The 13713-nt window shown below is 36.5% G+C and overlaps 1 protein-coding gene across 2 annotated transcripts in view; it reads right to left on the bottom strand.

Annotated features, from left to right (window-relative positions):
- Window positions 1–13713, bottom strand: part of RNMT (RNA guanine-7 methyltransferase) — a 22975-nt gene that overhangs the window by 7571 nt on the left and 1691 nt on the right. For both annotated transcript variants that reach the window (XM_072411491.1, XM_072411490.1), the window contains exons 2-9: window positions 12491–12582; window positions 11847–11960; window positions 11249–11362; window positions 8784–8919; window positions 6904–7029; window positions 5323–5435; window positions 1614–1795; window positions 718–882 (exon numbers count right to left, since the gene is read on the bottom strand). In XM_072411491.1, coding sequence (XP_072267592.1) covers window positions 718–882; window positions 1614–1795; window positions 5323–5435; window positions 6904–7029; window positions 8784–8919; window positions 11249–11362; window positions 11847–11960; window positions 12491–12520 — 980 coding nt within the window. In that variant the 5' untranslated portion in view covers window positions 12521–12582. The remainder of the gene's footprint in view (window positions 1–717; window positions 883–1613; window positions 1796–5322; window positions 5436–6903; window positions 7030–8783; window positions 8920–11248; window positions 11363–11846; window positions 11961–12490; window positions 12583–13713) is intronic.

Here is a 13713-nt window from a genome sequence, read left to right as displayed (position 1 = left end):
ACATACATACATACATACATACATACATACATATACATACACACACACACACGTGGAGGTTGGGGGCTAGGGGAAGCTATCAATGTCAGATAAAAAAAGAAAAGTATGTTTTTACTGGATTTTGTTTTTTTGCTCTAGGTTTCTGCATTTGATAAGGAAATTACTTTTTAAACGGTTTGTAGCAAAAAAATTCTTTAGTAAAACTTGGGTCTGGAAAATATAACTTAGGGTCCAAATGCAGCTCAAGAAAAAAAAAAATGGTTACCTTCAATAGTAGGATAAAAATGCTTTTAAAGAGATTAGCAAAAACCTGCTGGCAGTGATACAGGTATTCTGGGCTGCCTTTCAGGTTTTTTCTTTCCTAGTGATAGGTGAATAGGTATGACTATTCCTCAACGGACAAGAAAAATATTTTTTCCACTTGCAAGATTCTACACATACACACACACACACACAAAAAGGACCGAAAACATTTTTTTTAAGGACACACATTTTAACGGCACCTAAAACTTATCCAAACACTGAAAGCTGTAAATATACAGGAGCAGTTGTCGGTGGTCCTGGGGCACAGACAAAATGGGTTGTGATTTGGTGTGAGTACAATACCAATCTATTCAAGGAACTTTCCGAACCCTAAATACCAACAAGCACTGCAAGTTTTGCAGTAAAAAACATGTATAGGACATGTTAAACAAAAATACCGTTAAACACACTTACTCCACAAGAGCTGGAAAATACACCAAAAACTCTGGCACATTAACCACACCTTCTAGTCTAAAGTCATATTTGCACCCAAAAAGAGGATATCTTCCTTTTTCCTCAAATGTTACACGATATACATCATTTTCAAAAGAATTTGTTTCAGAAGCTTCCAAACGTTTCCTGGATAAAAAAAAAGAAATATATAGAAATTAAGTGCAAAAAAAAGCACACACTATTATAAACAAACCAATTCAGAATAAAAGACATACATATATATATTTAACTGCAAGACTATAGAACTTTCAGAAAATTACTGGCCTGTTCTGACAGCAGGTGTAGTATTCTTGCACTTACTGATGGCAAAACAAATAGTACAAAAATAACACTGCAGATGCATAATAGGCTTTATGGAGTATAGCAATCTGTTATTTACAAACATTTAACACAGACGCACTTTTGAAACTGGACTCGCAGAACACGGGTTTTCTAAGCGTTTAATCACGTATGGAGATAAATAGAGTAAGTAAACATAAAGTAAATATGTAAAAATTGTTTTATTTTTTTCTGAAGTTCTGAAAACATTTATTACACATAGAAACATTTGTTTCTGATCCTGTGTAAAAACTGGGCTAAGCGACTAAAACAAATGGCAAAAAAAGACACTTGTAAATGCACCGACTTATATATATTAATGCCCAACCTTTCCAAAGTTCCCAAATCAATTGCGACTCATCTCATTAAGTATAAACCCAGTAAGTGTCAATAAATCAAACTACAAAGTCCTAAAAACACTTCTGCCAAACATATCACAAGAGGCTGGTTTGTTTACCAGTGGTTGGCAGCAGGATGGAATAGGCCGCTCATTTTTCTGAGAATTTTAAGTAGCAATAGAAAGGATCACAAACACTTACACCAGCTCAAAGCCATCTGGAGTTGTGCCGATGAAATAGCCTCCAGGGCAAAGTCGTTCGCAAGCATTTCTGAGCATCATGTCAGCCTGCTCATATGTCTCAAATGAGTAATGGTAAACAAATTGACAGCTGCAGATGTCAAAAGTCATTTTTGGATCCTTTAACTGTGCAGACAATAGCTCCTGAAATGAAACAGAATGTTAGAACAACATTTAATTTACTTTCATATTACACATTTGTTTGCTATGCCTAGATTCCCAATCTCCCCCTATTTTGTGTTCTACAGAAATAATAAAAAATAGAACTAATCACAAACTAATGCTGCTTTTTACAGATATTATGCAGAACGTCAATCTGCATCAGATACAAAAATAAGCAATGAATATTTTGTACTAAGGAGATTCTTATTTGCTTCAGAGATAGCATACAGTACAAAACAAGCTTTATTCCAGGCAGGAGTTTAATTTAAGGCAGCAATTACAGCTAATGTTGCTTCTGTTGGAAAGGTGACATTCACTGTGACATATCCTTAAATGTCTAGATTTTTAACAAACTAATATACACACTAAGCAAGACAGCATTAATAAAGTGGGTGGAAAAGACAGGAACTGGTAGACATTTCTTGTAATCAAGTAAAAAGAACTTAGATTAATATTTTAATCCATTCCAATAGTACAACCAAAACATAAAATTGTGCCAAGTTTTTTCTCTTATACAGCTTGGAAACTAGACCAAATGTGAAAAAAATGTGTACTGCATTACACCAAAAGGAGTTAACTGCCTTTTGCATGATTTTTTTATATATCATAGGTACAAGAAGTAAGGGGAAAAACAATGGGGTCAAAGATACCAATAAAAATCTGACGCAAGTTTTTACTCTTCCCACTCACTCAGCAAAGCCAGCTTCCCCTTTATTACCCTATGTAGTTACTGCAAGGACAGTATTTCTCCCACTGACAATCAGTGTAAGTGGAGTTCTTTTTACTGTCCTCCGATGTAGTGAGCACTACATCAACCACTACCGATTTAGCAGGGCATACTGACCACTAGTATAAAGGAAGTCCTCCACCCCATCAATGTGGTATAACTGTGTAGAAGTAGCTGAAAATATTTGTTAGTAAGGGTAACCAAAAACCTTAATTTTTTAATAATTCCTTTGCAGATAATAAACGTTGTTTAAGAGCATTAGATGCCAATATATAAAAAAAAAAAAAGAAATATCAAACCTAAAACTACACAGCTATTCATTATGCCAGGCATAGAAGACGACCAAAGTGTCTAATCTACTGTAGTATGAGTGTCAACTAAAGCTAGGTACACACGTCCAACGGTTCTCGGGCAAGAATCTAGCATGTGTACAGTGCCAGTCATTCATACGATCGTCCTGGCGGATCCACGGACGATGGACGAATACCGATCCTAATGCAAGGGAAGGGGAGAGCGCGCAGCAGGGTGCTGCTCTGATGCTCCCCCCTCTCCATAGAGCGGAATGGTGTTGTATGTACAAGCACTCGTTCATGCATCGTGCAGTGCTAGTTGTTGAAAAGGATCGTGAAAGATCCTTTCCAACGACTATTATTGCACGTGTGTATGCGGCTTAAGTCAAAAGTTTGGTGCACATGCCATGTCCTGTGGTCAGGTATTGACGCACAGAAGTCAATAAAGAAGTAATTTGTAACAGACTTAAAACTATCAAGATGAAAAGACAAAGGCATAGGGATAGAAATTACATCAGGAAACATTAACAAAACAATCTACCATGCCCAAAAAGGGTTAAAGACTACAAAAGCTCACTGCATTTGGTCATTTCCAAACGTTCTTATAAGAGCCAGTGTTGCTAAGCCTGTGTAACATTAATTTGACTTAACATTTAGATGCTCCAACATCATAATTCACCAACAGATGCATTTACCTGGCAGTTGACCACTTTCAAGCAGGTTTTGCATCCCAAAAGGGAATGTAAAATCCACCTAAAACTAACACTGAGGTTGTTAACACTGGCCCTTAAAAAAAGCATAACCTAAAGGGCATGCTGGGACACAAAATCATTACTGGTGCCAGACATGCAATACCATTGCCAAATCCCACTGGAAGTGATAAAACAGATACCTACAGGCCTGACTGAATTGTAACAGAATAGAGAAGAATAAAGGAATAGGAGAAACTGGAAAGATTATGTATAAATTAAGGACAAAGAATGGGAGGAGAATATTCCCTACACAAAAAAAAACAATGTATCCAGCTGAATGATATGACAAACAAAGTAGCCATTCTGCAATTGCTCTTTTGTCTTAGCCAACTTTTGTAGCCATAGGACTGTATTTGTGAGACAATTCTTCCTCATCCAGAATATACCTCCTAAAAACACAGTAATCAGAAGCAGGCCCGTGAAGCAAATGTATAATAGGCTCCACTGAAGCTATGGAAAGAGTAGGGTTCCTAGGCACAGTCACATGTGAAGAAGAGCTCTATGATTTCTCAAGAATCATATGCCAAAAGTACATATTTTTTTTCACTAGTTATGTTGTCACATTAAAGTAAGCAAACACATCCTTATTAAAGTACACCTTTGCTTTTGATAAAGTAGTAAAGAGTAAATCCTGCCAGTTTTTAGCCATCTGCATCTAATTAAAGAGATCTCTTTTCAATGTTTGTCCTCCGAGAAACAAGGGAAAGAAAATGTCCTCAAACTGAGAAGTATTCTGCTTTTAAATGGCTGGTGTTACTATTGGAAGATTCACCCAAACACACACCTTACTGGTTCTGGTTATAAACTTGAAGTAAAGGTTTTCTTCTCTGTGATTGTAAATAGGATAGAATATCCCAACAGTGACAAGGACAGCAAAAATAAAAATCTTCTTAAAGTTTCTATCTCTTGCCTACTTTATCTGTCATGGTTTTCAAAATTATTGCTTTACATAAACGGATTATAGTTTCAGTAAAACCTTGATATATGTAATAGCCACACTCAGTCGCTACCCCCTGTCCCCAACCTGGACATATTTTGCCCTACCCCTTGCAGCTGAATTGTTTTCCAAGATCTATTTCTATGACCAGAGACAGATTCAGACTATTGGCATAGCAGTGAAAGTAAAATATTACACACTGTTCCAAAGGAAGTTGATTAAATGTAGGGGATTGTTGCTAAAAGCTGGTGGCACCCTTAACAAATCACAAGCGACATACAGAATAACTAAGGGAAAATGTGAACCAAGAAGTACAAGTGTGTAGGATGCAAGTGTAAAGGATTTTTTGCTGACAGCTGATGTATCCTTTAATTACAAATGCCATACATCTTAACCAAAGCAAAGATTGACCTATATCATGAGGTACAAAAGTCTTGCTCAGTGTATATACAAGAGGAGAGCACAGGATGCATTTTAAACATTGTGCTCTTGGATTCACACTGCATAGTTAATTCACTGTGCTGAAGTAGCAGTTGTACCCAAGATAGGAATTAGAGTTTTTTTGATTGGACATTCATTCTTTAGGAATTATTCACATGAATATATTTGTTTCATTCACATGAATGAGGGACAAGAGCTGAAGGAAGGGCTGTACATAAACATTTGGGAGAAAAATAAAATCCACAATTTAAAAGGTATGGGAAAATATAATAATGTATGAAATATTTTTTATGATTAAAAGTCTCCCTTTAAACGTCTTAAAAATGATTTAACTGCCGAGTTATCCGCAATAATAAGAGTACCTTTGTGGAATCTATAGTCACAAACTCTGCTTCAAATACATGCTCATGACGGGCTCGATCTTTCATTTCAATGTACCGCTGTTCACACTGCTGGACAGAAACTTCTGCTATATCTGTGAAAGTAGAAAGAATAAAAAACAATGCAGGCAGGCAAACCCTGTCCAATACCAATTATAAGCTAAAGCAGTTATATTTCTACAGCTAATTAGTGCGAGGAGAATTAGGTCCCACAACAATGCTTGCCACATATTGTAGGTTGATGTGAAAACCAACCTGTACATAATTATTATTCTCTGTAGGCTACTGAAATTAACAGGAGCTTTACACAAAGAAAGTGCAGCATTTTAACAAGAAATTTTATTCACTTTCACAGCTTTTAAATGACCGACATAAAAAGCAAGAAAAAAAAAAGTCCTTCAAAATGGTAAACAGTTTACTCTGAATTGCCATTATGTCATTATGACTAGGCTTAGCTTTTACATGGTACATGTAGGAAAATAGTCCATAAAAAAGCACTGCGTGTACTTGCACAGTTGAAATTCACAAATTTATATGCACAACCTATCCCAATAAATCAATAAACCCAGTCAGAACATTACTAGTTTCGTATATAGTGGGAAAGGATTAAAACGTCAACAGGCTTTTTTTCTGCTAAATGGGGCCCCATTAAAGAGATTTACACTCATATTCTGTCCTGATGATGTTTTGTGAGGCGGGAACTCCTAACAGTGGCACAAGAACAAAACTACTTTTCCCCTTTTTTTATACTTTAGTAGAGTAGGAAAAGGCTAACATCAGTTATATCTTTCTTTCCATATTTGTCCGATGCTGATTTTCCTTCATTTCCTGTCTTGTGAAAGCACTGTCGGTAAGTAAAATGGAAAAAACTGCTGAACGGTGTGCAGAAGGCAGCATTTAAATTGGCACAAATCAAATTGACTGCACAATAAATCTGTGTCAAGATCAAAATTTTATAGCTCCAAAGTGACCCAAGGTCATCAGACAACAACACACTTTGAGCTGAATCGAAGTCAAAAATTGTAATTCTTTACTATGTTAAAATATAACTTGAGATACAAATTACAGCTCATCATTACATTGTTCCAGCCTTTAAAACACCATTTGACTCAACTATCACTCTACACAAGCTGCTGGTAGGACTCAATTACTGGGAAATCAAAAGTTAAAGCCTGTTTATTAGTATCATCTATCCAAGTAAGGGCAGGGCTTTTTTTTTTCCTTCTGTCTAAGTTACATTCCCCCCACCCCCTTCCCTTGTAGTGTAACACAGGGTGAAAGAGCACGGTCATAAGCAGAAGCAGCAGGAGAGGTATAGGAAACATTCACAGAACAAATAAAGCTGACACAGTATGTACAGAATGTACCTAGACAAAGGGTATTTCTTCCAGGGTAATGTTTAAGCAATAAAACATTTTTCCCTGGAAAAAAAACACTTTAAGCTTAGGTTCACTTTGGGTAAACAGATTAACTGAAAATCAATCATCAAAATAATCAGTGGCCTAAAAAGCATACTTGATATACCGTAATAAATAAATAAGGAAAAACAGTTACCAGACCTACCTGTACAGACAAGCTTATCTATTTTGCCTTTTTTCCATTTTAACAAGTCTCCACCTTTTCCACAGCCAAGATCCAACACTGTGATGTTCCTATTTTTTCTATCCCGCACTCTTTCTAAAAACTCATCTAACAAAAATATAAACATGTTTTTCAGTCATAAAAAAAGCATTACCAAATGTTAAACATACAGAAAAAAACTTTAAATAGGAAATCCATCAGAACAGTTACATACACAACAGTGCTTAACCTAGACATTTTTTTAAGCCGGGTGAGAAGAATTGTAGGCGGTGGAAGCCCATGAACTGTGACCCAACTCTTCAGTAACCACCCAAAAACAGCCGGGTGGTTGCTGAAAAGTGCCGGGTGGTGCACCAAGCTAAAATGGGCTGGGGAGAACACTGCACTAGTAAAGTATGTTACAACATTACCATTTGTAATATTTTTCAGATATTTTGTGCCAAGAGAAGCTAGAGCATGACACTGTTACAGACCTAGTACTGCCCATGTTAGTGCAACCCCAGCCTGCACACTAAACTACTAAAAAGCAACCTATTGCTGCCAAGGTTCTTTTCTACCCTAAATCCATCCCTCTCCAGCCACAAGAACCTAGCATTTTCTTTTGCTCTTACACATATAAAGCCACACACTGACCTTTTGTTATGGAAAGACAGGAATGAACATTAAAGAACAGGGAGTAGTAATGGTTCAAATAAACAAAAGACACAAAAGTGCTCAACAACATTTGGGAACATTTCCATGTTTTTTAAAATATGCCTAACATCTTTTTTGTAAGTCTTCACACAAATTACACTTATTTTGTTAAAAGAATGGAAGTATTAATTTAAAATAAGTATGTATTGAATCTCCATACATTATCACAAAAAAAAAAAAAAAAAAATTATGAGCAATTTGCTTTTCTGTACTTTTTTTTTTTTTCGCCAGAAAAATCAGAGCAGTAATCATCAACTATATAATAAAACCTGAATGATGCCTTACATTTATACTTGTAAGGGTGCAATTAGATGAGTTTGTGTACACACAAATATATATATATATATATATATCCAAATAGGCATACCAGACCTGGAATCGTGCAGTATTTTCCCCAGCCCTTTTTAGTCGAGAACACCACCCAGCACTTTTCAGTTACCACCCTGCTGTTTTTAGATGGTTACTGATGAGTTAAGTCACAACACAGGGGGGCTGCCCCCCGCCTAAAATTTCTTCCCAGCCAGCAAAAAAAAATACCTGGTTTTAACACCAGTGGCAGGAATTGTAAAAGCTCAACTCCAAGCATCTCTGTATGGGAGATTATAGCAGCCAAATGATTAATATTCTGAGATTTACATTCCTGCTTGACAGGCAAAAGACTGTTTTAACTGCTCCATTTAGGTAACACTTACAGGTTTTGTTCTACCCCAGCCTGTTACTGGACAATGAAAAACTCATCAATGAAAACTCATCTGTCATCTATCGTCTCACATGTAGGTGGTTACTGATTTGTCTATGGAGTCTATTTAAAAATGAAGGAATCTGACAATCACCAAAATATTCCCAGGTGGAGATTCAAACACTGACAATGAAAACACAATGACCTGGAAGATACCCCTTTAGTCAATTTCAGATTCATTGCTTTAAAAATAGGGCCACTTAGTGTCCGTTGCATTCAACACAGGAAAAGAAAGGACATCCAAAGTGGCTGTCATTTGAACAAACCTGTGGATTTATCTTTCAATAGGGACAGCCTAACTGTGATTCCTGAGTAGAAGGAAATCTACCATTGAGAGATAGTTAAGCTCTGCTTATAATCTAGACCTTGAGTTTAATATTTTAACCAAATTGCCACAAGAACTAATAAAGAACATGCACACATCACTCACTTATGAGTGCACTTTTCATCCAGTTATTAAAGTTTCTTAGGAAGTAGATGCGAGACTGACTTCGCTGTTGTAATCCACACTCCTGGAGTTCGTTGTAATGTGCAGCAACAGTTGAGGAATGGCCTTCTTGAATGCACTATAAACCAAAAGAAAAAAATCCACTTTTGACTAGAATGCCAACCCATTATATATATAGCACTAGTTATATTAGGTACATTTCTGTTTGTATGCATTTAGGCACACACAAAAACATCTGCATATTCCCTACCAATAGGTTCAGGACATGGACTGAAATTTAATTGGCATAATCCTCACCTTTGTCTGGATTTCAAGCTTTTGGACCAAGAGGCCCAATACAAAAGAAGCCCAAAACGTTAGTAAATGCTGGTGGTCATATAGGGGATGACTTAAGGCAACTGTGAGTTACTTGAAAAATAAACTATAATATTGTAAGCATATTACTAGGAACATGTGAATATAGTTTTAATTAAATATTAAAACATAAGGAAAGGGCTGTCAAAATACAACAGGCAATATAAAAGAAACACCTAAAATAAGGTAAAACACATGAATGTCAAAATATGTGCTGAAAATTGATGTCATGCAGAGTTCCAAACCTGCAAAGTAAAAGCTGGAAATATAATGGAATAAAAAGGTGAGAAGGACGCAGTTATTATGGTACATTAACCAAGGATTGCAAGTCTTCTGGAAGTGATCCAGATTTTATTGCAGAAGTCTAAAGAAATATTACAAGGCTTAAAAGCTCCACCTGAAATTAACAAGTACACTTTATTCACATTTAATAAACCAGCGTGTAAAGAGGTCAGCTTGAATGGGCTTATTACACATAAATAACAAAATCAGAAGGGAAAAAGTCAGACCAAATACAGAAAAACTGTGTTTAAGGATAACTTTTCAGCAGCAAAACAAAATAAAAAAAAAGGAAAGAAAAGAAAAGAAAAAAAAAAACTCAAACTATAATACTACTTGAATATTGGCACTGCAGTGTGTGTTGTTAGCCCTCTGGCAGGTTAACACAGAATTACTGGCAGGATCAACAAGGCTAAAGAGAAGAGAGCTTAGTCACACATAAAACAGAGTATTTGAAAAGTATCTGAAAGTATCATTCATGAGCCTCAGAGCCCATGTTTTGTAACGGTCAAGAGGTCTAGAATTAGTCACTTTGAAGTGAAATGGTGGGTTTGAAGGTCAGGAAAAAAAAAAAACATTTTCTGGAAGTTTTTTTAAGGACTGAGCAATTCTAGAAAAGCGGGTAATTAGGAGCAGTGAAAAGAATGACAGGGCAGTCAACTGTCCCATACTAATATGCTACACACTAACTCAAAGATCAAAACATCAGTATAACCATCATGTTGAAAGGTCAGATGTATTATTAAGAACTGATTGCCTGAAGTTTGACAACAATGCCGTATTTTACCCCTGTGAATAAATAAAAATGACCTTTTATAAGAAACCTAGGAAGGCAGAAATAAGAGGGCTGCCAAAAGCTGATCTTCACATGTTAGTTGCCTGGCTGTTATCTTGACCTTATGGCTTCAAAGATCCCAGAGTTGCTAATCTGAAACAAGCACGCCATCCAGGTGTTCTGTTGTCACTTGCACACACATTATTCAGTGTCATGAACACTGATCTTCTGATCCCTGCATATTCCACATGGAAAGTTATAAACAAACTCTATATTACATATACATTTTTAACAATAGTTTTCTGTATTATTGAAAACGTTTGTTTCAGCTCTGCCACAAGAAAATACAGATAGATACATAGAGTCTAGGAAAAACCACAAACATGAGCTTGGGGCCGAGATTGCAGTAAAAGCAATATTGAATATTGAGGACGTTATCAACACCTTGGGGTGCCGACTTGGGCTTACACTACATTATGTAAGCGCCATTCTGAGCAAGTGTATTTCCATAAGGTTTGCAGGTTCTCCCAGTGTTTGCTTAGGTTTCCTCCCACATTCCAAAAACATTCAGTGAGGTAATTGGCTTCCCCCAAAATTGTCCTTAGATTGTGTTAAAGACATGAAAATGGTAGGGACATTAGACTGTGAGCCCCTTTGAGCTAGTCACATGGCTATGGACTTTGCAATGGTTTAACATTCAAGTTAAAGTTGTACAAGTTGTTTGAACAGTAAAATTTATACACACACACACATTTTAAGCTATGTACCATGAAATAAACCAGTGTTTTACAGAGGTCAGTTTGAATAGGCTTATTGTCCAGAAATAAAAAAAAAAAAAAAAAAAAAAAAATACAAACAAAAACAAATACAAATACAGGGCAGTGCTCAGAGGTTGGCACCCAGCCTCTCCAGCGCTGGGTCCCATGTTCGAATCTTGGCCAGGGCACTATCTGCATGCATGAAGTTTGCAGGTTTCCCCTGGTTAATTGGCTTCTGGTTTAACATTCTAAGTTGTTTGAATAAGTAAAATATTACATACCACTTTCTTAGCTGGTGGCTCTAAAGCGTCAGACTTTCTCTTAAGCGGAGAGCTGGATACACTTGTAGCAGACTGGTTTCCAACCAAATCATCAGATGGATGATCTAAAGGGGGCTGCCAAAAAGAAACAAGAAATATTTGAATTTGGTGTGGTCATTTAAGGACATTCAATATGCAAAAGCATTTGCTGGGGAAGTAGAAAATTAAAGCAGAATTCAGAATTCGAATCTTGGCCAGGGCACTGTCTGCATGGAGTTTGCAAGTTCTCCCTGCGTTTGCGTAGGTTTCCTCCGGATACTCTGGTTAATTGGCTTCCCCCAAAAAAATGTCCGCAGCTTGTGTTAATGACATATGACTTATAGACATTAGATCGTGAGCCCCTTTGAGTGGCAGCTAGTGACATGACTATGGACTTAGTAATATATAAGCTATATAAATATGGTGTAATAATAATAAAAACTTTTCATTTTAGCAAACTAGCTAAAGTTAAAAACTAAAGTTATAAAGGTCTTGCCTTTTTTTTTTTAAACTAAAACATAAGATGTATTTACAATGGTTTAACATTCTAAGTTGTTTGAACAAGTAAAATATTACATACCACTTTCTTAGCTGGTGGATCTAAAGCGTCAGACTTTCTCTTAAGCGGAGCGCTAGATACACTTGTAGCAGACTGGTTTCCAACCAAATCATCGGATGGATGATCTAAAGGAAGCTGCCAAAAAGAAACAAGAAGTATTTGATGGTGTGGTCATTTATGGACAATAAATATGCAAAAGCATTTGCTGGGGAAGTAGACAATTAAAGCAGAATTAAAAGAGTATTTTTGCAATGGTTTATTTATTAAATTTTTGAATTACAAAATACTTTACAAAAAGTGTGCTTGAGACCTTGACTAAAAACTGAGGCAGCAAGATAAGTTCATGTCAAGGAAACACAAAGCAAGTAAGGCAGAATATAGTAAGTGGACACGCTAAACTGCCATACATGCATTTTTGTAAAAATTCATATGAATCATAAAACATGACGAGGACCGGCAAAAAAAAAATCCAGGAGTTGGGCTAAATGGGAATTACTATACTTTATTTTGTAAGAGTAGACAAGCAATGTACTGCAGAGGAAATCTCACAGCATTAAAGACCTGGCATGCCAAAGTTTACCCAAAAAAATAAGTATAGTCCAACTGTTGCTGCTGTCTCATGAGTGAAAAATATAATAAGCAAAAAAAAAAAAAAAACAACATACAGTTTCAGAATGTTGATGTGTTCTGTCCATTTTAACAACTATTGTCTTCTTTGGCTATTACTTTTCTAACAGGATTCATGTACCACTTTTTCCTGCAATAAAGAAAATAAAATGTATACATCAATACAAATATTTATAATAAAGTACAGGTACTTGTAAAACAATTGCCTTTATCAAAATGCCATGAAAATAATTAAAAGTTGCATAAAAATGTATAAATAGCTCTTAATGTGTTTTGAATCTTTACATCTCTTAAACTATACCTGTGTTTGCCACTTCGGGCCAAATAAGTGATTCACACTTATTTTGACATCCTAACATTACATATTCACTCTTCCTTCATCCATTCCTGATCAGTTCAGTTCTTTGCAAAGAGAAGCCACCATACAGAAGCAATGAGTAGCTGTAGTTGAAGCCCACACAAGGCTGTTAACTTTCCCAGAGTGACTTGCCCAACGGGAGGTAATCTTAAGCCATGCTGATTGGCTGGGCTGAAGCAACTCCCATGCAACACATGGGAGTTCATTCATTTCCAGTATGCAAAAAAGCTGGGAATGCTGGGTGTCCTTGCAACAAAATCTGGCGTGATCAGGCAGGTAGAAGAGATAATTACATCTGTCCCTTTCTCGAATAATGACCTGTGTGACCAGGGATTCTTAAAAGTGGGACTTTAATTCTGCTTTAGGGAAAAGCAGTATCTTTGCTGTTTACACAAACCTTTAATCCCCAGGAGCTAATCCCGAGTGTGAAATTTCATTACAAAAAGTGGTAACCCCAAGCCTGCAGCATTCTCCAGCGATGCCAGCCCAGCATCTGTGTCCACTTGTCGATGCCAGCCGGCAACTGCATCCCCTGGCCTCGCATTCCCGGCAAGTGAATGTTGGAGAGGCGAGGCTAGGGGATGCAATTTGACATTTAAAAATACTAAAATAATCATACCACCAGGGAGGATAATATCAGTGCTCTCCCCAGCCCCTTTTAGCTGTGCGCACCACCCAGCACTTTCCAGTAACCAACCAGCTGTTTTTGGGTGGTTACACTTATTTTGTTAAAAGAATGGAAGTATTTATTTGAAATAAGTATGTAATGAATCTCCATACATTATCACAAAAATAAAAAGAAAATATGGGCAATATGCTTTTCTGTACTTTTTTTTTTCACCAGAAAATCAGAGCAGTAATCATCATTAAATATATAATAAAACCTGAATGATGCCTTACATT

This window comes from Pyxicephalus adspersus, chromosome 5, assembly GCF_032062135.1.
Source record: "Pyxicephalus adspersus chromosome 5, UCB_Pads_2.0, whole genome shotgun sequence".
In the NCBI taxonomy this organism is placed as follows: Eukaryota; Metazoa; Chordata; class Amphibia; order Anura; family Pyxicephalidae; genus Pyxicephalus; species Pyxicephalus adspersus.
This window is presented reverse-complemented; position numbering and strand designations above follow the sequence as displayed.